The sequence below is a fragment of the Octopus sinensis genome, linkage group LG24 (assembly GCF_006345805.1).
Source record: "Octopus sinensis linkage group LG24, ASM634580v1, whole genome shotgun sequence".
NCBI classification, from domain to species: domain Eukaryota; kingdom Metazoa; phylum Mollusca; class Cephalopoda; order Octopoda; family Octopodidae; genus Octopus; species Octopus sinensis.
In genome coordinates, this window is record NC_043020.1 from 11,626,350 (window position 1) to 11,651,481 (window position 25,132).

Below are 25,132 nucleotides of genomic sequence, written 5' to 3' on the forward strand. Positions count from 1 at the left end.
TAATTTTTAATTCTCCTGTGCAGATATGTGTGCATAAGACTATTAAATTATTGCACAGGGGTTCCTCAAGCCAGTGGAATGTTTTCTTGGGGTTCCGCTCCAGCAAAAAGTTTGAAAAGCACTGCTCTATATATATAAACAGCAAAATGTCTGTGTGTGTGTGTCCTTTATACAAATCCACAATTTTTCAGTTAGAGGGCTCGCACTTTCTATGGTCATTCAAAACCGTCCAAGGGTGGTCGTGCACATCTTTACATTTCCCCAGTCACCCAACAAAGCCATTAAAAAATCAATAGAAGTGACTTTTTTGTGAATTTTCTATCCAAAACCCAATCAAAATGCCCGAAACTTGATATGCCAACTGAATGCCAGCTAGCTGTATGTGACTGGTCAGAGATTTGGACAGTACTCGCGTGTATGTGCGCACGCAGCTGTATATGCATGCACTAGCATTATGACCCGGCAACGCTGGGTCATAGTGCTAGTGTTAAATTTATAATCTGCTTTGAGTAACAAATGGTAATGTTTGTTGACATTTCCTATCAATCATCTGTTATCTCTCCACTTTCAAATTCTCCACGAGTAAATAAAAATCCCTTCCTTGTAAAACAGGTATGGGCTGGCAACAAGAGTAGCATTAAGCCATGGAAATCCTGCCTCAAATACCTTCACATTAAATCCATACTAGTAAGAGGAAGAAAAAAACAAAACAAAAGTCATTAAACAAACAAGAGAATATTCAAGTAACATCAAATAATGTACACCAGTAGTTCCCAAAGTGGGCAGTACTGCCCTTCTAGAAGTGGTGGAAAGTCCTGGATGGAGGGAACAAAGAGGACAATAATGGGGTGGCCAAAAGGGGATGACAGTACTGCACTCCTGCAAGTGGTGGAAAGTCCTGAGGGATGATGAGGAAAACTGGGGCAATAATGGAGTAGCCAAAAGTGGGTGACAGTACTTCCCCCCCCCCCACTGGGGGTGGCAGGAAGTCCCAGAGTCACTGAGAAAAACTGGGGTGACCAAAAGAGTGGGGATGGTACTGTTTCCTTCGGTGGGGTGGGGGAGGAAGTCCTGGGGAGCACTGAGGAAAAGCGGGGTGATAATGGGGGTAACCAAAAGGGAGAATGGTACTACCTCCTTGGGTGGGGGTGATGGAGGAAGTCCTGGGGAGCATTGAGGAAAAGCGGGGTGATAATGGGGGTAACCAAACGGGGGAAAGTTACTACCTCCTTGGGTGTGGGTGATGGAAGAAGTCCTGGGGAGCATTGAGGAAAAGCGGGGTGATAACGGGAGTAACCAAAAGGGGAATGGTACTACCTCCTTGGGTGGGGGTGATGGAGGAAGTCCTGGGGAGCATTGAGAAAAAGTGGGGTGATAATGGGGGTAACCAATAGGGAAGAATGGTACTGCTCACTGGGGGAGGAAGTCCTGGGGAGCATTGAGGAAAAGTGGGGTGATAATGTGATGCCCAAAAATGGGCAATGGATGTATAAACAACAAAATAATGGATTAATTAGGTTAAGTTCTATTTGTGAAATATAGTTGTTTTGAATTTGCTGCAAAAAATGGTCTATGTTTATGGTGATAAGGGGAGAGCAGGGTGCTAAGAATGGAGACTGGGTACCAACAGGACAGCAGCCCCAAAAAGCTTGGGACCTACTGATGTACACTGTTAATATCCTCTGCAAACAAAATATTTAAAGTTTATACCTGTCTGATCTTGAAGAGTTCCGCCATTCAGTGCAGAGATTTCCTGGGTGAAAGAGAAATGATAAAAGTTTATAACTAAACATTGTGGATATGTCACAGTCTGTTGCTGCTCTGAGTTTACTCTGCGTGTGCATAGGGTCTTGAAGCTGCTCCAATGAGTCTGAACTTGCCTGGAGATCCTGTACAACCACATGTGAAACTCTCAGAGTAGCAAGAGGCTGACTCAAGTAAAATTAAACGTAATTAATCTCTAATATGGTACTGAGTACTCTTTTTTTAAAGAGTCAACACTGGGTGGGGGGTCCAGGAATGGTAAAGTCATAATTTCGAGTTTCACTGATTACATATTATTTCTAAGTACCGTATTTTAACAAGTATAAGGTACCCGTTTTTGTCAAAAAATTAGGTTAAAAAGAAGTGGGAGTTTCTTATACATGGATACTATCATAATTGGATCTTTTCGGTTTGAACGGCATTTCTTCTTGCGGTGTCATATGAAATTGTCACCCATAATTATGACCCTAGTATCGATCTATTGTATTTCAATCTGTTTTAGGGTTAGGGTTGGTTAGGGTTAGGGGGAAGGGTATCTTTTTTTCTTCACAAATGTAAATAAACCCAATCTGTTTCTTAAACGAGGGACATATTCATATGGCACAGAATGTTTTTTACCTCAATAGACGTCAGTGATTGGTTGAAATTGCAGAAATTGAAGAAGAAAAACAACAAATATCTTACAAACTATAGAATTTTCTCAATAAAGCCAAGAGAAAAAGATGTTTTATAAACACATTCTACCAGTATACGAAGTTTAAAAGTGTTTAGTTACATGGAAATTATTTTAAAAAACTGCCGTTCAAACCGAAAAGATCCTCATAATCCCTTACAAAACCCTTTTTCCAAATTTTAAGCCCCAAAAATTAGGGGGTTCCTTATACACGTTAAAATACGGTAAATATTTCACACACACACACAATCTAAGGTTAGTAATTAGCCTCAAAACTACTGAGTTATTTCCCTTATATCAATGAGGTAATATTTTGTGTCTGAGTCAGTCTGTTTTAGTGCCTCATTATTTAACACACGCACTGGTAAAGTTTCCACTCATTTACTCTTTACTCTTTTTACTTGTTTCAGTCATTTGACTGCGGCCATGCTGGAGCACCGCCTCTAATCGAGCAACTCGACCCCGGGACTTATTCTTTCTAAGCCCAGTACTTTTTCTATCGGTCTCTTTTGCTGAACCGCTAAGTGACAGGGACATAAACACACCAGCATCGGTTGTCAAGCAATGCTAGGGGGACAAACACAGACACACATACATACACGCACACACATATATATATACATATATATGATGGGCTTCTTTCAGTTTCCATCTACCAAATCCACTCACAAGGCTTTGGTCGGCCTGAGGTTATAGTAGAAGACACTTGCCCAAGGTGCCACGCAGTGGGACTGAACCTGGAACCATGTGGTTGGTAAGCAAGCTACTTACCACACAGCCACCCGTTGTGTCTTGCAAGCTTTTCAATAGTCGTTGACTGTCCGTTGTCCGAGCTGCGTTCGGATAACGGACAGAATCAGCTCTGGCAGTGGAGATCTCTGGCATTCTTGGTCACTGGACTAATTCCCTGCTCACTGCTGTTGGGACAGAAATAGTTATCCCCAAGTGCAAACCCTATGAGTCAGAATGGCTGTTCCAGTGCGCCTCTCTCTCGCCATTCTCCAGGGCAACACCTTTTCCATTTTGCCTGCTGGGACCTCGAAGCAGACTGACAAATCTTTGTAATTATAGCCGTCGTAGATGGTGTTTACACTCTTTACTCTTTTACTTGTTTCGGTTATTTGACTGTGGCCATGCTGGAGCACCGCCTTTAGTCGAGCAAATCGACCCCGGGACTTATTCTTTGCAAGCCCAGTACTTATTCTATCGGTCTCTTTTGCCGAAACGCTAAGTTACGGGGACGTAAACACACCAGCATCGGTTGTCAAGCAACGCTAGGGGGACAAACACAGACACACAAACACATATATATATATATATATATATATATACATATATACGACAGGCTTCTTTCAGTTTCTGTCTACCAAATCCACTCACAAGGCTTTTGTCGGCCCGAGGCTATAGTAGAAAATACTTGCCCAAGGTGCCACGCAGTTGGGACTGAACCCAGAACCATGTCATTCGTAAGCAAGCTACTTACTTTTTTTTTTTTCATAAACTCTTCCCATAAAACACACACTAAAAAAACATAAAGCTGTTCATTTCTGTGCGCTCACCACAAGTCACTTTTTCTTTCTGTGACATACAATATTTAAGATAAATATCTCAGGTGATTACCTCTGAAATTTGTCAATGTATGGCGCAGGAGTGGCTGTGTGGTAAGTAGCTTGCTAACCAACCACATGGTTCCGGGTTCAGTCCCACTGCGTGGCACCTCAGGCAAGTGTCTTCTACTATAGCCTCGGGCCGACCAAAGCCTTGTGAGTGGATTTGGTAGACAGAAACTGAAAGAAGCCTGTCGTATATATGTATATATATATATGTATGTGTGTGTTTGTGTGTTTGTGTTTGTCCCCCTAGCATTGCTTGACAACCGATGCTGGTGTGTTTATGTCCCCGTAACTTAGCGGTTCGGCAAAAAAGAGACCGATAAAATAAGTACTGGGCTTACAAAGAATAAGTCCCGGGGTCGATTTGCTCGACTAAAGGCGGTGCTCCAGCATGGCCGCAGTTAAATGACTGAAACAAGTAAAAGAGTAAAGAGTAAAAGAGTATATGTAAGGGAGGTAACTCAATACCATGATCCAAATTACACCCTTTCTTTACATTGCGAGGTAAATGAAAAAATTTGGTTAAGAATGCAAGGTGAGTGGGCAACAAAGGTAAACTCTAAACACTACCTTTGTCAGGTTATATTTTGCTGTGGATGAAGATAGCCTCTCTTGCAGGATATGCCATGTTTAAAAACACAACAGTTATATGAAAGATACTATCTCTGGACAAATACCTATTCTTTTACTACCCACAAGGAGCTAAACACAGATGGGGACAAACAAGGACAGACAAACGGAGTAAGTCGATTACATCGACCCCAGTGCATAACTGATACTTATTTAATCGACCCTGAAAGGATGAAAGGCAAAGTCGACATCGGCGGAATTTGAACTCAGAACGTAACAGCAGACGAAATGCTGCTAAACATTTTGCCCGGCGTGCTAACGATTCTGCCAGCTCGCCACAGTAAATTTGTTTACAACAATGTATTTGTGTTAACTATGATACACAGATGGTTATATATATATACACATACACACACACATTATCATTTAAAGTCCACTTTCCATGCTGGCATGGGTTAGACAGTTTGATTGAAACTGATAAGATGGAGAGCTGCACCAGGTTCCAATCTGATTTGGCATGGTTTCTATAGCTGGGTGCCCTTCCTAATGCCATCCACTCCGAGCATGTAATGGGTGCTTTTTACATGCCACCAGAATGGGTGCGTTTTACGTGCCACCAGAATGGGTGCGTTTTATGTGCCACCAGAATGGGTGCGTTTTACATGCTACCAGAATGGGTGCTTTTTGGGTGCCACCAGAATGGGTGCCATTTACACGACACCGGTAAGAATCACAATTACAATAAAATAAAATAATAAATGCACCCTTTTAAAGCCTAGCCAGGCTCATGGGCGGTTTCCCGGTTTCAATGGTGTATGTGTTCCCCAGTTGGACAGGACGCCAGTCCATCGCAGCATTACTCATTTTTGCCAGCTGAGTGGACGTGAAATGGAGCAAAGTGAAATGAAGTGTTTTGCTCAAGAACACAACGCGTCGCCCGGTCCAGGAATCGAAACCACAATCTTACGATCATGATGCTGACACCCTAACCACTGAGCCACGCACCTCCACCACAATTACAATACATATATATATAAATGGAGTATTGTAAATAATTGAAAAAAAGAAAAAGAAAAAGAAGCAAATGAGAGAGTAAAAGACAGGTGAAAGAACGAAAAGGTAATAATAAATGTAAGAAAAATTACTTACCTCATTTAGATCAACAGAGAAGTAGTTGAAAAGGAATGGTAAATTTTCAGATTTCCTGAAAGCCACCGATGCTAAGGAACGGACTGCAAAAGAAAGACATTACTTTAACATGTATCTATTAGTGGACATCATGGACAGCATTCAACATTTTAGTGTTTGTCAACCTTCCACTGTATACACACCACCACCAACACAACAATGATAGCAATATACTCTAGGACAAACACTTCAATCTATGACAGTCTCTATGTACTTGCTTGACTTGGTAGAATTAGCAACTAAATTCCCCCGAAAATCCCAGTTACTAATGGTCATTCCTTTCTGGGTATGTTTTGGGGTCGTGAGACCCGCATTCTTCGTGCTCCTACTCCATGCATCCTATAATATGTTGCAGGGTTATTGCTGGTTCCCGAAAATCCCAGTTACTAATGGTCATTCCTTTCTGGATATGTTTTGGGGTCGTGAGACCTGCATTCTTCGTTCTCCTACTTCATGTATCCTATAATAAGTTGCAGGGTTATTGCTGGTTGTACTGGCATCAGGTAGTGACCACAAGATATTTTTCAAATGCATCCCTCTACCTAAGGTCTGAATGTATCATTTGTTAGGCCATACGGTAGATGAAGTGATATAGTTAGTCTTTCGAACTCTTTTCCATATTGCAGCTTTTGGTGGTCTTATTTGCTCCAAGAGTAACCCACAAGGAAAAAAAGGTTTAAATGGACCTTAGAATTATTTGAACAAGTGCAAAGAGCCAAGATAAACATAGCAATGCATTTCAATTAGTATTCTACTGAATCAATGTGGAGGCGCAATGGCCCAGTGGTTAGGGCAGTGGACTCGCGGTCATAGGATCGCGGTTTCAATTCCCAGTCCGGGCGTTGTGAGTGTTTATAGAGCAAAAACACCTGAAGCTCCACGAGGCTCCAGCAGGGGATGCTGGTGATCCCTGATGTACTCTTTCACCACAACTTTCTCTCACTCTTACTTCCTGTTTCTGTTGTACCTGTATTTCAAAGGGCCGGCCTTGTCACTCTCTGTGTCACGCAGAATATCCCCGAGAACCACGTTAAGGGTACATGTGTCTGTGGAGTGCTCAGCCACTTGCACGTTAATTTCACGAGCAGGCTGTTCCGTTGATTCGGATCAACCGGAACCCTCGTCGTCGTAACCGACGGAATGCTTCCAGTACTGAATCAACCCACTGACCACTTTCCTAAGCAAGCAAAGAATTGGTAATATAAACTTCATGTAGAGTTTCCAGGGCCATCTGCCTGACTGGTCACCTTCACTCAGCAAAACCACAATCAACTACCCTCAGTACTGAACTCCATCAAATGACCCAGGTTACTAGGTGTTAATAGGTAATATTACTAGTTGGTAATATTACTAACTGTGAAAAGGCAGCAAGCTGACAGAATCATTAGCATGCCAGAGGAACTGCTTAGCAGGATTTCTTATTTCTTTATTGCCTACAAGGAGTGAAGGCGCATGGCTTAGTGGTTAGGGCATTCGGCTGACGATTGTAAGGTCGTGAGTTCGATTCCCGGCGATGCGTTGTGTCCTTGAGCAAGACACTTTATTTCACGTTGCTCCAGTCCACTCAGCTGGCAAAAATGAGTTGTACCTGTATTTCAAGGGGCCGGCCTTGTCACACTCTGTGTCATGCTGAATCTCCCTGAGAACTACGTTAAGGGTACTCATGTCTGTGGATTGCTCAGTCACTTGCACGTTAATTCCACGAGCAAGCTGTTCCGTTGATCGTATCAGCTGGGACCCTCGTCATCGTAACCGACGGAGTGCTCCTACTATTGCCTACAAGGGTCTAAACACAGAGGGGACAAACAAGGACAGACAAAGGGATTAAGTCGATTACAAAATGAGCCCCACGTGAACTGAATGAAACTAAATGAACCTTAAAAATTGTGATAATTAGTAGTCATCAGGCAAGGCTGAGAGCCGTTTTTTATATAATGTAACAAGACCTGCAATATAAAGGGCATCATATACGGTAACAGAAAGAGATCTGAGAGAATGGCTGGACAAGAAAGACAGGCCAAGATATGTGCCAAAGATATTTTGGTACCTCCGAGAAAATGTTATGATTACAGTTTGATGGACATGTGAAGGAAGTACCTATTTTTTGTATTTTGAATCTGGGGTACCAAACAACAGCTCTGTCCATCAACAGGGTTACTGACATCGTTCCCAATCAGCCTACATAGGTCAACAGGCCCAGACTAATATTGTCCCCTACAATGCCACACTCCACACTTCTCTCTTAACAGTGTCTAAGCTTAGAAAGAAGAAATAAAGGATCTAAAGAGTTCTCTGCGTCCTACATGGTCTTCCTTTGCTTACTGACCACTTTTGGTGTGTAAAAAAAAAGTGTAAAGGGTGTCTCTTACACAATAATAAAGATCCCCTATAGTCACGAATAACCATGGGATTACATCTAGAAAGTTACCCTCTGAGGCACAAATTTGGGCAGTTGCTTATGGAAGACCAACAGTTGCCCATGCATACCGGCCTCCCCTCTCCACACCACCAGTGTTACCCAAGGGAAAGGCAAAGGCTGATACAGCTTGGCACCAGTGACGTTGCAATTCATTTCTACAGCTGAGTGAACTGGAGCAATGTGAAATAAAGAGTCTTGCTCAAGAACACAACACACAGCCCAGTCCAGGAATCAAACTCACTTCCTCATGATTGTGAGCCCAATGCTCTAAGTGACCAAGCCATGTGCCTTCACACACAACCAACAGCCCAGTCCAGGAATCGAACTTACTACCTCATGATTGTGAACCTGACGTTCTAAACCACTGAGCCATGAGCCTTCTGAGTGCATTTATCATGCACCAGCATTAGGAGCGTATCTTGTCTTCTGAAAGACCAAAGAGTGATTACAATTTTACGTTATCTCTGTTTATTCAAGTAAAACATGAAAAAAAGGGTCTGTGTGTCACCAGATTATTGCACAATTCCATTACAATTCCAAATTCAGAAGAATTTCGTCAATGATCAGATCAGAGGTGTGGAATGAAACATCTTTTTTGACAACTTCTCCCTCCCTCCTCACTGTTATAACTGCTCCCAAATTATAAAACTGCAATACCTATTCCTATCATCATCATCATCATCATCAGGCATAGGAGTGGCTGTGTGGTAAGTGGCTTGCTTACCAACCACATGGTTCCGGGTTCAATCCCACTGCGTGGCATCTTGGGCAAATGTCTTCAACTATAGCTTTGGTCCAACCAAAGCCTTGTGAGTTGATTTGGTAGACGGAGACTGAAAGAAGCCTGTCGTATATATATATGTATGTGTGTATATGTTTGCGTGTCTGTGTTTGTCCCCCCAACATCGCTTGACAACCGATGTTGGTGTGTTTACGTCCCCGTAACTAAGCGGTTCGGCATAAGAGACCGATAGAATAAGTACTGGGCTTACAAAGAATAAGTCCCGACTAAAGGCGGTGCTCCAGCATGGCCACAGTCAAATGACTGAAACAAGTAAAAGAGAGTATATATATATGTATGTGTTTGTCCCCCCCAACATCACTTGACAACCTATGCTGGTGTGTTTACGTCCCCCGTAACTTAGCGGTTCGGCAAAAGACACTGATAGAATAAGTCCTTGGTTGCAATTTGCTCGACTAAAGGCACTGCTCCAGCATGACCACGGTCAGATGACTGAAACAAGTAAAAGAGATCTGAGGTGACTTTTCTGAATTGCCAGGTTGAGTAGGGAGGTGCTGCAGTGAACATGGAAGTTTCCAGCTGAAGCCCCAAGTGAAGCCAACCCCAGTACACATCTTAGTAGTAGTAGTAGTAGTAGTGGTAGTGGTAGTAGTAGTAGTAGTAGTAGTATAAGTGATAGTAGTAGTAGTAGTAGTAGTAGTAGTAGTATAAGTGATAGTAGTAGTAGTAGATGTAGTAGTAGTAGTAGTAGTGGTGGTGGTAGTGGTAGTAGTAGTAGTAGTAGTGATAGTAGTAGTAGTAGTAGTAGTGGTGGTGGTGGTGGTAGTAGTAGTAGTAGTAGTAGTGATAGTGGTAGTGATAGTAGTAGTAGTAGTAGTGATAGTGGTAGTAGTAGTAGTAGTAGTGGTGGTGGTGGTAGTAGTAGTAGTGATAGCGGTAGTAGTAGAAGTGATAGTGGTGGTGGTAGTAGTAGTAGTAGTAGTGATAGCGGTAGTAGTAGTAGTAGTGATAGTGGTGGTGGTGGTAGTAGTAGTAGTAGTAGTGATAGCGGTAATAGTAGTAGTAGTAGTAGTGATAGTGGTGGTGGTGGTGGTGGTAGTGGTAGTAGTAGTAGTAGTAGTAGTAGTAGTAGTAGCAGCAGCAGCAGCAGCAGCAGCAGCAAATCTTCAACCATCCCACCCGTGCCAGTATGGTTGGGTAGTCTGGCAGAATCCAACAAATCCAAGGCCTGTATTGTGCATGTATACAGAAATAATTAATATCTTATGTAAGGCATTATATCATTTCCCTATCAAAACATTTAATCTCATGTGTTGCTTTCTTCTACCTTTCACAGTTTAAGTTAATTTTTTGGCTCAAAAAGCAAAAGCAAGGCCATGTAGGGGGACATGGAGTTATGTACAGGGAGGGTGTTCATGCAAAGAGTTCAGGCCATTTCTGGTCAAGAGAGACTTTGAACCAAGCGGTCGTCGGCATCTTCACTATCTTGTCCGGCAGCTTATTCCACGGATCCGCAACCCGGACGGAGAAAGTCCCTCTCCTTCGACTGAGATGAAATCGTTGCAGATAGAGCTTTTCAGAGTGACCCCACAGCCTACGCTCTGGAGCAGGAGTGAAGAACAGCCTATTCGAGAGGTTACACTTTCCGCTTATGATGTTGTGAGCAAGAATGAGATCACCATGGCGGCGGCGTTTTTCTAGAGAATAAAGGTCGAGCATCTTCAGCCTTTCTTCATAAGACAAAATGCTTGAGACCAAGAACCATGCGGGTAGCCAGCTTCTGGACTCTTTCGAGATGATGTATGTCTTTGAGGAGATAAGGAGAAGAGGCTTCAATCCCGTACTCCAATATGGGTCTCACGAGCGTGACAGAGCGGTAGGAATATGGCTGCTGTGAGCATTCCGAATGACCGTCGAATCAAAAACAGAACTCCGCGTGCTTTGTTGGCATAATACCATAACCTGGTCCTTCAATACCTGTCCTCTCTGTTACAATCATTACAGCCACATTTCCATCCAAAGGACAGCTTCCTCTCTCCCACCACTCTCAGCCAACGCCTTGAAAAATGTCATGGCCACCACTCTTCATTTTCTAACCAAATCACTAAAATTTTAAATATGGAAAAATTCCACTACCCTCTCTCTCTCTCTTTCAGAGAAGCACTGAGCAGCTATACGCACACATACACACACGGCAGTAACTTCCACCTACCGAATTCAATCACAAAGCTCCGGTCGGGTCGGGGCTATAGCAGAAGACACTTGCCCAAAGTGCCACGCAGTGGGACTGAACCCGGAACCATGTAGTTAGGAAGCAAGCTCCCTAACCACACAGCCATGCCCGCGCCTACAAAAAATGTATGCATATATGCGCAGCGCTATGCATGTGGCAAGTTTTCTACGGCCGGATGCCCTTCCTGACGCCAACCCCCACCTGTTGCCAAAGCAGAAAAAGGACAAAACTGTATAGACTAAAGTCTAATCAAGTCTTTGAGAATTTAAATTGGATTTCAATCTTTTTTTTTTCAAGTCATGGATGTTTAAAATTTAGATTTCAGGAAAAAATATGTTTTATCATTAACATGCAGGAAGCTTTGTCTTGAAGCACTCCGTCGGTTACGACGATGAGGGTTCCGGTTGATCCGAATCAACGGAACAGCCTGCTCGTGAAATTAACGTGTAAGTGGCTGAGCACTCCACAGACACGCGTACCCTCAACGTAGTTCTCGGGGATTTTCAGCGTGACACAGAGAGTGACAAGGCCGGCCCTTTGAAATACAGGTACAACAGAAACAGGAAGTAAGAGTGAGAGAAAGTTGTGGTGAAAGAGTACAGCAGGGATCACCACCATCCCCTGCCGGAGCCTAGTGGAGCTTTTAGGTGTTTTCACTCAATAAACACTCACAACGCCCGGTCTGGGAATCGAAACCGCGATCCTATGACCGCGAGTCCGCTGCCCTAACCACTGGGCCATTGCGCCTCCTCATGCAGGAAGCAATGGTATGAAGAAGCTTGTAGAAGAAATAAATGTGGAGGATGCAAAGAAAAAGGGGAAATGGTTTATCATCTGCTGTGTCTGGATGTAAAATATTTTCTAAGAATGGTTTTGTGAAAAGATATACCAAAACAGTGATGGGTTGGGCAACAGTTTCAGCAAAGCAAGTAGGGATTCATTTGAAAAACCGAGTGTGGTGTAAGACCAGATGGAATAGCAGAGCCATGGGGAAGGAGAAGTTGTGTTGGATATTTGAATATCACATGCATAAATCCACCACTTTCCAGAGGATTTAAGTTAAGAAAATAATCACCAAAATATCTGGATTATTGATTAAGGCCTGTCCCAGGGAGAAAAAAACATCCAGGAAAAAAACTGCAAAAAGAAAAAAACTGAGAAAAAATACCAAAAGTTAATCTTTGAAATGTGTGAATGAAGGGCAAAGATAGAACAAGATGACGACATCAAGTGAGAAGGGTTGCTTAGGGGGAATGGATCGAATGAGGTTGAAATACAAAAGAGGAATATGATGGAAGGAAAGACAATGATTGAGAAGTATATTAAAAGTGAATAGGCGCAGGAGTGGCTGTGTGGTAAGTAGCTTGCTAACCAACCACATGGTTCCGGGTTCAGTCCCACTGCGTGGCATCTTGGGCAAGTGTCTTCTGCTATAGCCCCGGGCCGACCAATGCCTTGTGAGTGGATTTGGTAGACGGAAACTGAAAGAAGCCTGCCGTATATATGTATATATGTATATATGTGTGTGTGTGTTTGTGTGTCTGTGTTTGTCCCCCTAGCATTGCTTGACAAACGATGCTGGTGTGTTTATGTCCCCGTCACTTAGCGGTTCGGCAAAAGAGACCGATAGAATAAGTACTGGGCTTACAAAGAATAAGTCCCGGGGTCGATTTGCTTGACTAAAGGCGGTGCTCCAGCATTGCCGCAGTCAAATGACTGAAACAAGTAAAAGAGTAAAAAGAGTAAAGAGTATAAATGTAGGTATATCAATATTTTTGTGCAGCATCATCATCATCATCATCATTTAGCATCCGCTTTCCATGCTGGCATGGGTTGGACGGTTCAACTGGGGTCTGGGAAGCCAGAAGGCTGCACAAGGCTCCAGTCTGATCTGGCAATGTTTCTACGGCTGGATGCCCTTCCTAACGCCAACCACTCTGTGAGTGTAGTGGGTGCTTTTTACGTGCCACCGGCACAGGTGCCAGACGGGGCTGGCAAACGGCCACGATCGGATGGTGCTTTTTACGTGCCACTGGCACGGGGGCCAGGCGAGGCTGGCAACGGCCACAACTGGATGGTGCTTTTTACGTGCCACCGGCACGGGGGCCAGGCAAGGCTGGCAAAGGCCACGAACGGATGGTGCTTACAAATGCTTCAAACAGGTATTGTTTCAGATTTCTTTTTATCTTGCATTTTATCCTTATTTATTTATTGCCCACAAGGGGCTAGACATAGAGGGGATAAACAAGGACAGACAAAGGTATTAAGTCGAATACATTGACCCCAGTGTGTAACTGGTACTTAGTTTATTGACCCCGAAAGGATAAAAGGCAAAGTCGACCTAGGCGGAATTTGAACTCAGAATGTAACGGCAGACGAAATACCGCTAAGCATTTCACCTGGCGTGCCAACGTTTCTGCCAGCTCACCGCCTTTTATTCTATTTTGTTAAAGGGTTCACCCAAAATATCCTTTTACTTCTTTCCAGCGCACAATTCACTGTTTTTTTTTTTTTTGCTTCAGTCATTTGACTGTGGCCATGCTGGAGCACCGCCTTTAGTTGAGCAAATCCACCCTAGGACTTATTCTTTGTAAGCCTAGTACTTATTCTATTGGTTTCTCTTGCCGAACTGCTAAGTAACGGGAACGTAAACACACCAGCATCGGTTGTGAAGTGATGTTGGGGAGACAAACACAGACACACAAACATATCATCGTCATCATTGTTTAACGTCCATTTTCCATGCTAGCATGGGTTGGACGATTTGACTGAGGTCTGGCAAACCAGATGGCTGCACCAGACTCCAATCTGATCTGGCAGCGTTTCTACAGCTGGATGCCCTTCCTAACGCCAACCACTCCAAGAGTGTAGTAGGTGCATTTACATGCCACCGGCACGAGGGCCAGTCAAGCGGTACTGGCAGTGGCCATGCTCAAATATACATAAAAGCACCCACTACACTCACAGAGTGGTTGGCGTTAGGAAGAGCATCCAGCTGTAGAAACATTGCCAGATAAGACTGGAGCCTGGTGCAGCCTTCTGGCTTCCCAGATCCCCGGTCGAACCGTCCAACCCATGCTAGCATGGAGAACAGACGTTAAACGATGATGATGATGATATATATATATATATATATATATATATATAAAGATGGGCTTCTTTCAGTTTCCGTCTACCAAATCCATTCACAAGGCTTTGGTCAGCCTGAGGTCAACTATAGTTAAAGACAAAATGCCATGTAGTGGGACTGAACCCAGAACCATGTGGTTGGTAAGCAAGCTACTTACCACACAGCCACTCCTACTTTTTACTGTTACTGTTGGCATGTTTTTACATTTTATCCAACCCTTTTAGAATTTTTGTCTACCTGTTCTAACCTTTCACGTTACACACCTGTCCATCTCTCATTTCCTTTGTTCCATTTGTGCTATTTCACCTCTAATTATATATATATCATTATTATTGTCGTGTCCACTGCCAGCCTCGCTTGGCCCCCGTGCCGGTGGCACGTAAAAGCACCATCCGTTCGTGTCCGTTGCCAGCCTCACCTGGCCCCCGTGCCAGTGGCACGTAAGAGCACCATCCGTTCATGTCCGTTGCCAGCCTCGCCTGGCCCCCGTGCCGGTGGCACGTAAAAGCACCATCCGTTCGTGGCCGTTTGCCAGCTCCATCTGGCACCTGTGCGGGTGGCACGTTAAAAGAACCCACTACACTCACGGAGTGGTTGGCGTTAGGAAGGGCATCCAGCCGAAGAAACACTGCCAGATCTGACTGGGCCTGATGCGGCCTTCCGGCTTCACAGACCCCAGTTGAACCGTCCAACCCATGCTAGCATGGAAAACGGACACTAAATGATGATGAAGATGTTTATCATCATTTTTGGTAGGTTCCACTCCCTCCCCACTTCATGTTTACATAGGTTGGTCAGATCTTCTCCAGAACTGCATTTTGGCCATTTGTTATGGTCATCCCTTGTCATCTCCTGCATTAGATTCAGAATGTTGATTATACTGTTCAGAACTGTCCAGGCAGACTGAAGTATTCTGGCCTAAAATGATAAAAAAAAAGCTCCAGTCCATCCGGTATTTTCTGGACTACTGTGGATAATACTTCTATAAATAATAACTTAGAGGTGGTGGTGGTGGTGGTGGTGGTTTTGGTCTCTTAAAAATTTGAGTATTTTTGCTGTGTTGGGAAGATTTGTTCAAGAAACTGAGTTTTACCTTGTTTATGACTTCCAGAATTGCCAGGAATAAATAAAACCGGGATACCGTGCAAATTGAAGCTTCTGGAAAACAAAGATAATACGATGAGGATGGTAATAATAATAATAATAATAATAATAATAATAATAATAATAATAATAATAATAATAATAACGTCAGATATTCTAGGAATGACCACAGCAAGGTTAAGAAGCGTCAGGTCAGTGAAGTCAGGGTCCAATCAGTGAGGTCAAGGTTGGGTCAGCAAGGGAAGGGTTGTGTCAGTGAGGTCAGGGTCCAGACAGTTAGGTCAGTGGAGTCAGGGTCAGGTCAGGGAGGTTATGGTCAAGGACGTCAAGGTCAGGTCAGTGAGGTCAGAGTCAGATCAGTGAGGTCAGGATCAAGTCAGTGAGGTCAGGATCAGGTCATTGAGGTCAGGATCAGGTCAGTGAGGTCAGGGTTGTGTCAATGGGGTCAGGATCAGGTCAGTAGGGTTAGGGTCGTGTCATTGAGGTCAGGGTCGGGTCAGTGAGGTCAGGGTCAGGTCAGTGAGATCAGTAAGGTCAGGGTTGGGTCAGTGTCAGGTCAAAAAGTGATGATTAACTGATTTTCAAAAGATCAGTTTTAAACAATTAGTTAAAAGTGAATCTCAAATATAATCAGTTAAAAAGGTGATGCTCCAGCATGGCCACAGTCTACTATAAGAAACCAGTAAAAAAAGATAAACAAATAAGTGCCGTCAATGCAACAACTCTTAACCAAAGAACAATAGCTTTTTTTTTATCTGTCGGACAAAGGAGAGAGGCCCGAGTCTGCAGATTTTTCACTTATGGCAAATGAATTTATTGAAACCCTCCAAGGATCTCTCTTATTCACTAACCAACACCAAAGATGACCCTCACCAATTTCTTCAGAGTTCTAATCTTACATCAATTCTACACTTTATGGTTTTATATATACTCCTGCTGTTTACTGAAGTGGATCTTTTACTTGCTTCAGTCATTAGACTGTGGCCATGCTGGAGCACCTTTCTGAAGAATTTTTAGTTGAATGAACCAACCCCAGGACTTATTTTTTGTTAAGCCTCGTGCTTGCTCTATTGGTCTCTTTTTGTTGAACTGCTTATTTACAGGGATGTAAACACACTAACACCAGTTTTCAAATAGTGATAGGAGACAAACACAGGTACAAACACACACACATACAACAAGCTTCTTTCAGTTTCCGTCTACCAAATCCGCTCACAAGGCTTTGGTCGGCCCAAGGCTTTAGTAAAAGACACTTGCCCAAGGTGCCACACCGTGGGACTGAACCCAGAACCATGTGGTTGGTAAGCAAGCTTCTTACCATGCAGCCACCCTACACCTATATGGAAATTGTTGTGACTGAGGAGTAGAAAATAATTTGTGTTTTTCAACCTATCCAGCACCTGGGAAGTATAGAAAAATACATAAAGATAAGAAAACAGAGACGAACAGAAGAAAGGTTGGATATTTTCGGTTTGAACGGCAGTTTTTAACGTAATTTCTAGGTAACTAAACACTTTTAAACTTCATATACTGGTAGAATGTGTTTATAAAACCTCTTTTTCTCTTGGCTTTATTGAGAAAATTCTATAGTTTGTAAGATATTTGTTGTCTTTTTTATTCAATTTCTGCAATTTCAACTAATTACTGACGTCTATTGAGGTAAGAAAAAACATTCTGTTCCATATGAATATGTCCCTCGTTTAAGAAACAGATTGGGTTTATTTACATTTGTGAAGAAAAAAAGATATCCTTCCCTCCACCCCTAACCCTAAAACAGATTGAAATGCAATAGATCGATAATAGGGTCATAATTATGGGTGACAATTTCATATGACACTGATAGAAAAAACTACCGGTCAAACCGAAAAGATCCAAAAGGTTATGATTAGGGTGCTGCCTTGAAGAATTTTTCATCAACTGAATCGACCCAGTACATTTTTTTTTTATATAAGCTTGGTACTATTGGTCTCTTTTTGCCAAACTGCTAAGTTATGGAGATATAAACGCACCAATACGGGTTGTCAAGCAGATGTTGGGAACAAACACAGACACATACACTGATATATTATATATATATAAATAATATATAGATACATGCATCTATACATACATATTCTCTCTTTTTACTCTTTTACCTGTTTCAGTCATTTGACTGCGGCCATGCTGGAGCACCGCCTTTAGTCGAGCAAATGGACCCCGGGACTTATTCTTTGTAAGCCCAGTACTTATTCTATCGGTCTCTCTTTTGCCGAACCGCTAAGTGACTGGGACGTAAACACACCAGCATCGGTTGTCAAGCAATGCTAGGGGGACAAACACAGACACACACACACACACACATATATATATATATATATATATATATATACGACAGGCTTCTTTCAGTTTCCGTCTACCAAATCCACTCACAAGGCATTGGTCGGCCCGGGGCTATAGCAGAAGACACTTGCCCAAGATGCCACGCAGTGGGATGGAACCCGGAACCATGTGGTTGGTTAGCAAGCTACTTACCACACAGCCACTCCTGCGCCTTATATGTACATATATATGTACATACCTACATATATATGTATATATAAATGCATATATGGGTACAGGACATCAAAAAAAAACGTTGAACATGAGAAACGAAAACATAAAATCAAAAACATAGAAAACAAACTTTTTTTCGAATAACGGAAAAGACAAACAGAAGAATAAGACATACAACATAAAGAATATTCCCCTTTATATATATACTAGCAGTATCGCCCAGCGTTGCTCGGGTTTGTAAGGGAAATAACTATATAAGCATTTTTAGAGAGTTACTTCCCTTATAGATGCCAATTCGGGCTTTCTTAGCCATTTCTGTTTTGGTGTCTTCAAGCCATGAAGTCGTTGTTCTAAAAGAACGCTGGTCTCCTTGACAACGCTTTACGACGTTGATTTCCTTACACTCTCTTCCCCACGGCTTCACGAGGGAGGGAAGAAGGGGGAGAAGCAAACAGGTGCAGGTGTGACCATGGACGCCAACTCCGCCGCCATCGACACACGAAAAATTATGCATTAAAATGGAATAAAAAATTATGTTAAATTATTTTAAAAGTCGTAGACTCATCGTAGACGCGCGCTAATAGCCAGAAGGGCTCGATATGAATCACGACTATAAGATACCCGAATTTGGTTAAACTGCACCGCAAAATGTGGGAGTAGTTAGGAATCTAAATCGTAGAAGACAGACACACAACCTTAGTTTTATATATAAAGATATATATATATATATACACACACGATGATAACGGTGTTGTTATAACTATGTTCGCGATGAAGGTGAGAGAAAGGTTTAAAACAGTAGTAGCAATAAAGTTGGGGTGGAGGTGGTGAGAATAGCGATGATGATGATGATGATAGTAATAGCGGTGGTAGAAATGACAATAGTGATGATGATGATGATAATGACTACAAAGTAAAAGAGTAACAATGCTCACCTTAATGATTGTGCATAAAAGCTGGAAAAAACAACAAAAAAAGATAAAGTACACAAAATAATTATAAGACAATAAAGTCTGGCAGTCATGCCATACTACTACTACTAGTAGTAGTAGTAGTAATAATAATAATAATAATAATTATAACAACAACAACTCAGATACCAGGAAACCCCAAAATGGCAGAAATTCAAAAGATAGTGCTCATGGGAACTGCTCATATCCTACGCAAAATACTCTCTATGTAATCCCAAGGTTTAAAACAAACTTTTTTTATTTATTTATTTATTTATTTTATTTTATTTTTTTATTTACTTATTTTTTAAAATTTTATTTTTGTATTAGACATTCACTAGTACAACACCAAAAAAAAAAAAAAAAAATATGGCACAGAACTTCCAACCTGTTGTCTCTTGAGGTCTCTGGGTGAGACTTGGAGCCAACTTGTACAGACATAAAGCAAAAGTCAAACATAGAATAATAATAATAATAACATTGAAAAATACCTTAGGAATAAGAACCCAGGTTCGAAATTTCCCCAAGACACCTGATGAAGGGTGGAGGGTATATCAGCTGAAGCGTTGTGTTAACAAACAAAATGAGGACAAATATCTGTCAAATGTAAATAATGTAGATAAGGTACCATGTTCAGTTATTTGGTGCTCACTAACGAAACAATGTGTAGACAAATGGCTTGTGAAGGCTGTACAAGCTATATACAAAGCTGCAGTAATTAAAGCAAGACTCAACAATTAGCATGTTGAGAAATACTTTTTTTTTTTCCTAATCATCCATCCTGGACCATGGTGTGTGATTTCTCACAGATCAGTAAATCTGTCTATCACACTTAGAAATCTGATGAAATGGACTGGTTATGTAATCAGGTAACATAATATATTGTTTAACAAACAAATAACCATTCTATGGAAATGGTTGCATCAAGATATCTATTCTTATTTTATTATTATTATTATTATTATCATTATTAATGTGGCAAGCTGGAAGAATTGTTAGCATACCGGGCAAAATATGTAAATAATGTAAATAAGGTACCATGTTCAGTAATTTGGTGGTCACTAACGAAACAATGTGTAGGCTGTACAAGCTATATACAAAGTTGCAGTAAATAAAGCAAGACTCAACAATGATTTCAATGACAAATTTAGAATTAAGATAGGAGTCCATCAAGGTTCAGTCCTCGTCCTTAGACCTCTCCTATTCATCGTAGTCCTATAGGTCACCACAAAGTAGCTTAAGACTGGCTGTCGGTGGGAACTCTTATATGTTGAAGATCTAGTTCTCACAGGTAAATTTGACAAAATTAAAACAGGAAATTCCAGGTAAGAAAGCTAAAGTTAGAAGTGAGATGTTTCAATAATACAAATTTACAAGGGTGAAGGTGAAGATATATACAGGCGGCGAGCTGGCAGAAACGTTAGCACGCCAGGCGAAATGCGTAGCCGTATTTCGTCTACTGTTACATAGAAAAGAAATAGGTATTTCGTCTACTGTTACGTTCTGAGTTCAAATTCTGCCGAGGTTGACTTTGCCTTTCACCTTTTCAGGGTCGATAAATTAAGTACCAGTTACGCACTGGGGTCGATGTAATCGACTTAATCCGTTTGTCCCCTCTGTGTTTAGCCCCTTGTAGGTAGTAAAGAAATAGGTATTTCGTCTGCTGTTACGTTCTGAGTTCAAATTCCGCCGAGGTCCACTTTACCTTTCGTCCTTTTGGGGTCGATAAATTAAGTACCAGTTACGCACTGGGGTCGATGTAATCGACTTAATCCGTTTGTCCCCTCTGTGTTTAGCCCCTTGTGGGTAGTAAAGAAATAGGTATTTCGTCTGCTGTTACGTTCTGAGTTCAAATTCTGCCGAGGTCGACTTTGCCTTTCATCCTTTCGGGGTCGATAAATTAAGTACCAGTTACGCACTGGGGTTGATATAATCGACTTAATCCATTTGTCTGTCCCCTCTATGTTTAGCCCCTTGTGGGTAGTAAAATATGGATATATACATGCATGCACACACACACCATTTTAAAATATTAAAAATAAATAAAACAATATTTTTACACCAAACAGCACATCACAAACTGAAAAGGAAGAAATAAGACTGAAAGAACCTACCCTTCTCCATAGACGTACAAATTGTATTTTGGGAATTTGGACAGCATTTTTGATGACAGGGGTACTCTCTATGAAATTGTGGAAAAAGAAAGAAAAAGAAACATATTAATATGTGTGTGGGTGTATATGTAAACACAAACATTTATATATATATATATATATACATAGGGAGAGTTTACGAAAAAAACAAAAGACGAAGACAGGTGGTGTACAAAACAAACAGATGTATTAGTAGAATGCTCAGGAATAGAAAAAGTCTTTTACGTTTTGAGCCTACGCTCTTCTACAGAAAGGGACACAAAAAAAACAAGGAGAGAAAAAAATGTGTGTAGGGGCTAACGATCTATCATGGCGACTATATATATATATATATACATACACACATATATATATATACATACATACACACATGCACATATATATATATATAAATATATATATATACATAATAATTAGGGTTCAGCAAAGATTTGCTTTACCACATACCGAAGTTTAGAAATAGCAGCCAAAAAAAACCTAAGCTATTTCTTCTATTTTAAAAAGGGACTCCTAGAAAAACCAAAATACTTGAAAACAATCCACACAGGCAGAGAGGGCTTCTTTCAGTTTTCATCTACCAAATCCACTCACAAGGCTTTGGTCAGCCCGAGGCTATAGCAGAAGACACTTGCCCAAGGTGCCACGCAGTGGGACTGAACCCGGAACCATTTGCACAATTTTGAACAGTCTATTGATGGTTTACCTGGCTGAAACTTCGAAGTCACTGTCAACAATATTCTTGTTGAAGAATATATATATATAATTTACTTAATCTTTTCTTTTTAATTATTTTATTTTTAACTTTTCTATTATATGTAACTAGCAGTATCGACCGGCATTGCTCGGGTTTGTAAGGGAAATAACTATATAAGCATTTTTAGAGAGTTACTTCCCTTATAGATGCCAATTCGGGCTTTCTTAACCATTTCTGTTTTGGTGTCTTCAAGCCATGAAGTCGTTGTTCTAAAAGAACGCTGGTCTCCTTGACAACGCTTTACGACGTTGATTTCCTTACACTCCCTTCCCCACAGCTTCACAAGGGATGGAAGAAGGGGGAGAAGCAAACAGGTGCAGGTTGACCATGGACGCCAACTCCGCCGCCATCGACACACAAAAAATTATGCATTAAAATGGAATAAAAAATGATGTTAAATTATTTTTAAAATCGTAGACTCATCGTAGACGCGCGCTAATACCCAGACGGGCTCGATATGAATCACGACTATAAGATACCCGAATTTGGTTAAACTGCACTGCAAAATGTGGGAGGAGTTAGGAATCTAAATCGAAGGGGACAGACACTCACACAACTACAGTTTTATATATATAGATTTTCTAGATGGTGTAATTTAATTATTCATTTTGAATTGATAAAAGGTGGTTTTTTTCTAATATTTTATATATATATACTCTTTTAGTTGTTTCAGTCATTTGACTGCGGCCATGCTGGTGCACCGCCTTTAATCAAGCAAATCGACCCCGGGACGTATTCTTTGTTAGCCCAGTACTTATTCTATCGGTCTCTTTTGCCGAACCGCTAAGTGATGGGGACGTAAACACACCAGCATCGGTTGTCAAGCAATGCTAGGGGGACAAACACACATACACATATATATATATTATATATATATATATATAATATATATATATATATATATATATATACATATATACGACAGGTTTCTTTCAGTTTCCGTCTACCAATCCACTCACAAGGCATTGGTAGGCCCGGGGCTATAGCAGAAGACACTTGCCCAAGATGCCACGCAGTGGGACTGAACCTGGAACCATATTTATATATATATATATATATACATACACACACACACATATATATATATATATATACATATACAGACACATATACACACACATACTAGTGACTGAACAATGAAAGAAAGTAGCACTCGACACGTACTGGGAATTACATATATTTCTGATAACAGTTTGACTCAGATGTGTGTGTGTGCGTGTGGGGGAACAAACAGGTGCATTAGTTTAACGCTCAGTAGAAATGGAAATAACAACAAATACCAATAGCACTACCAGGTGTCACTAAGCATACCTCAATGAAATAAACTTTGTGAAGAAAATTTTGATAAAAAAAAAAATATTAAATTTCTAAATATCTCATAGAGATATGTACGGTGGTGGGGCAATAGAATGGTTGTATACTGTCAATCGAACGTGAACGTGACAGTAGGGGATTACACCACTGCTGTTAGCCCTAGGAAGCATCGACGCCTCCTGATGGCTTCGACACATTTTTTCCTCCCCTTCGTAAATGTATATAAGGACACAGGAAAAATGTGTCGAAGCCAGCAGGAAGCGTCGATGCTTCCTATGGCTAAACAGCAGTGGTGTAATCCCCTACTGTCATGTTCACGTTAGATTGACAGTCTACAACCATTCTATCGCCCCACCACCGTACATATCTTTATGAGATATTTAGAAATTTAATATTTCTGATTTTGGTAATCAGTAAATAAACTTCACTGCAAATTACATATATATATTTGCGAAGCTGAGACAGATATCGTCAGCTGGCAGGAAGGTGAGCATGTTTTCACTGCACGGTTGCAGTAGTAAAAGAATGTATGTGGCGTACAAGAATGGAAGGAGTCGCAATAGGATCTTTTGTCTCAGGCCCCGGCTTGCTCACTTACTTCAGATATCATCTGAAGAGCAAAATGGGGCTGGAAAAGAGGATCTTACCACGAGGTGTGTATGAAAAAAGATGGAAGGAAGTGGCGAAGAAGGTGGGTGTCAGAAACCCAGTTTAACTAAGGATGGAGAAGAAGAAAGGAAAGCTGCGGGGCCTTATAGGGTGCCGGGGTTTAAAATATATCGGTAAGATTTCAATCTAATGTAATGTTATATTAGTCAATGCAAAGGACAATTTAAATACAGTTTTTTGTATAATGAATAATCCATATATTATGGAAAATTTTTAAACGAACCACTTAACTGTTTTTTGTATGTATGTCCTGTATTGTTCTTCTATGTACTGATTTTATAATCGTAATAAAGAATTAATCGTCAGCTGGCAGGCTTCTGCTACTCTAGACCGATGATGGACAAAGATCCTGAAACATGCGTGTCTCTAGATGCAGGCCTGGCTGTTGGGGGTGTTTGTCTCCCCTTTGTAAATATATATATACCTTGTATTTCACAGGAAAAAAAAATGTGTCAAAGCCATCAGGAGGCGTCGATGCTTCCTAGGGCTAAACAGCAGTGGTGTAATCCCCTACTGTCACGTTCACGTTAGATTGACAGTAGTTAGGCGCAATGGCCCAGTGGTTAGGGCAGCGGACTCGCGGTCGGAGGATCGCGGTTTCGATCCCCAGACTGGGCATTGTGAGTGTTTATTGAGCAAAAACAACTAAAGCTCCACGAAATTCCGGCAGGGGGTGGTGGTGAACCCTGCTGTACTCTTTCACCACAACTTTCTCTCGCACTTTCTTCCTGTTTCTCTTGTACCTGTATTTCAAAGGGCCAGCCTTGTCACATTCTGTGCGTCACGCTGAATCTCCTCGAGAACTACGTTAAGGGTACACGTGTCTGTGGAGTGCTCAGCCACTTGCACGTTAATATCACGAGCAAGCTGTTCCGTTGATCGTATCAGCTGGGACCCTCATCGTCGCAACCGACGGAGTGCTCCTATATATATATATAGATTGACAGTATACAACCATTAAAACTTAAGTTCTCGATAAAATAAATAAACAAAATCTGGGTAGTAGTCTCGATATTAAATATCAACATTTAACATTCGCTTTCCCACGCTTGCATAACTCAGAATTTAATGATCAGTTGTGGCTGAGTGGTAAGAAGTTTACATCTCAACCACATGGTTCTGGGTTCAGTCTCACTGCAAGGCACATTGGATTTGATAGTCGGAAACTGAAAGAAGCCCAGTTTGTGCATGTGCGTACTCTTTACTCTTATACTCTTTTACTTGTTTCAGTCATTTGACTGCGGCCATGCTGGAGCACCGCCTTTTAGTCAAGCAAATCGATCCCGGGACTTATTCTTTGTAAGCCCAGTACTTAATCTATCGG

At 41.5% G+C, this 25,132-nt stretch overlaps 1 protein-coding gene across 2 annotated transcripts in view; it reads right to left on the minus strand.

Moving 5' to 3' along the window:
• Positions 1–25,132, minus strand: part of LOC115223978 (GPI inositol-deacylase) — a 246,082-nt gene that overhangs the window by 205,057 nt on the left and 15,893 nt on the right. For both annotated transcript variants that reach the window (XM_029794744.2, XM_029794743.2), the window contains exons 2-6: positions 21,033–21,100; positions 18,904–18,924; positions 15,426–15,490; positions 5,770–5,852; positions 1,711–1,753 (exon numbers count right to left, since the gene is read on the minus strand). In XM_029794744.2, the coding sequence (XP_029650604.1) occupies positions 1,711–1,753; positions 5,770–5,852; positions 15,426–15,490; positions 18,904–18,924; positions 21,033–21,100 (280 nt within the window). The remainder of the gene's footprint in view (positions 1–1,710; positions 1,754–5,769; positions 5,853–15,425; positions 15,491–18,903; positions 18,925–21,032; positions 21,101–25,132) is intronic.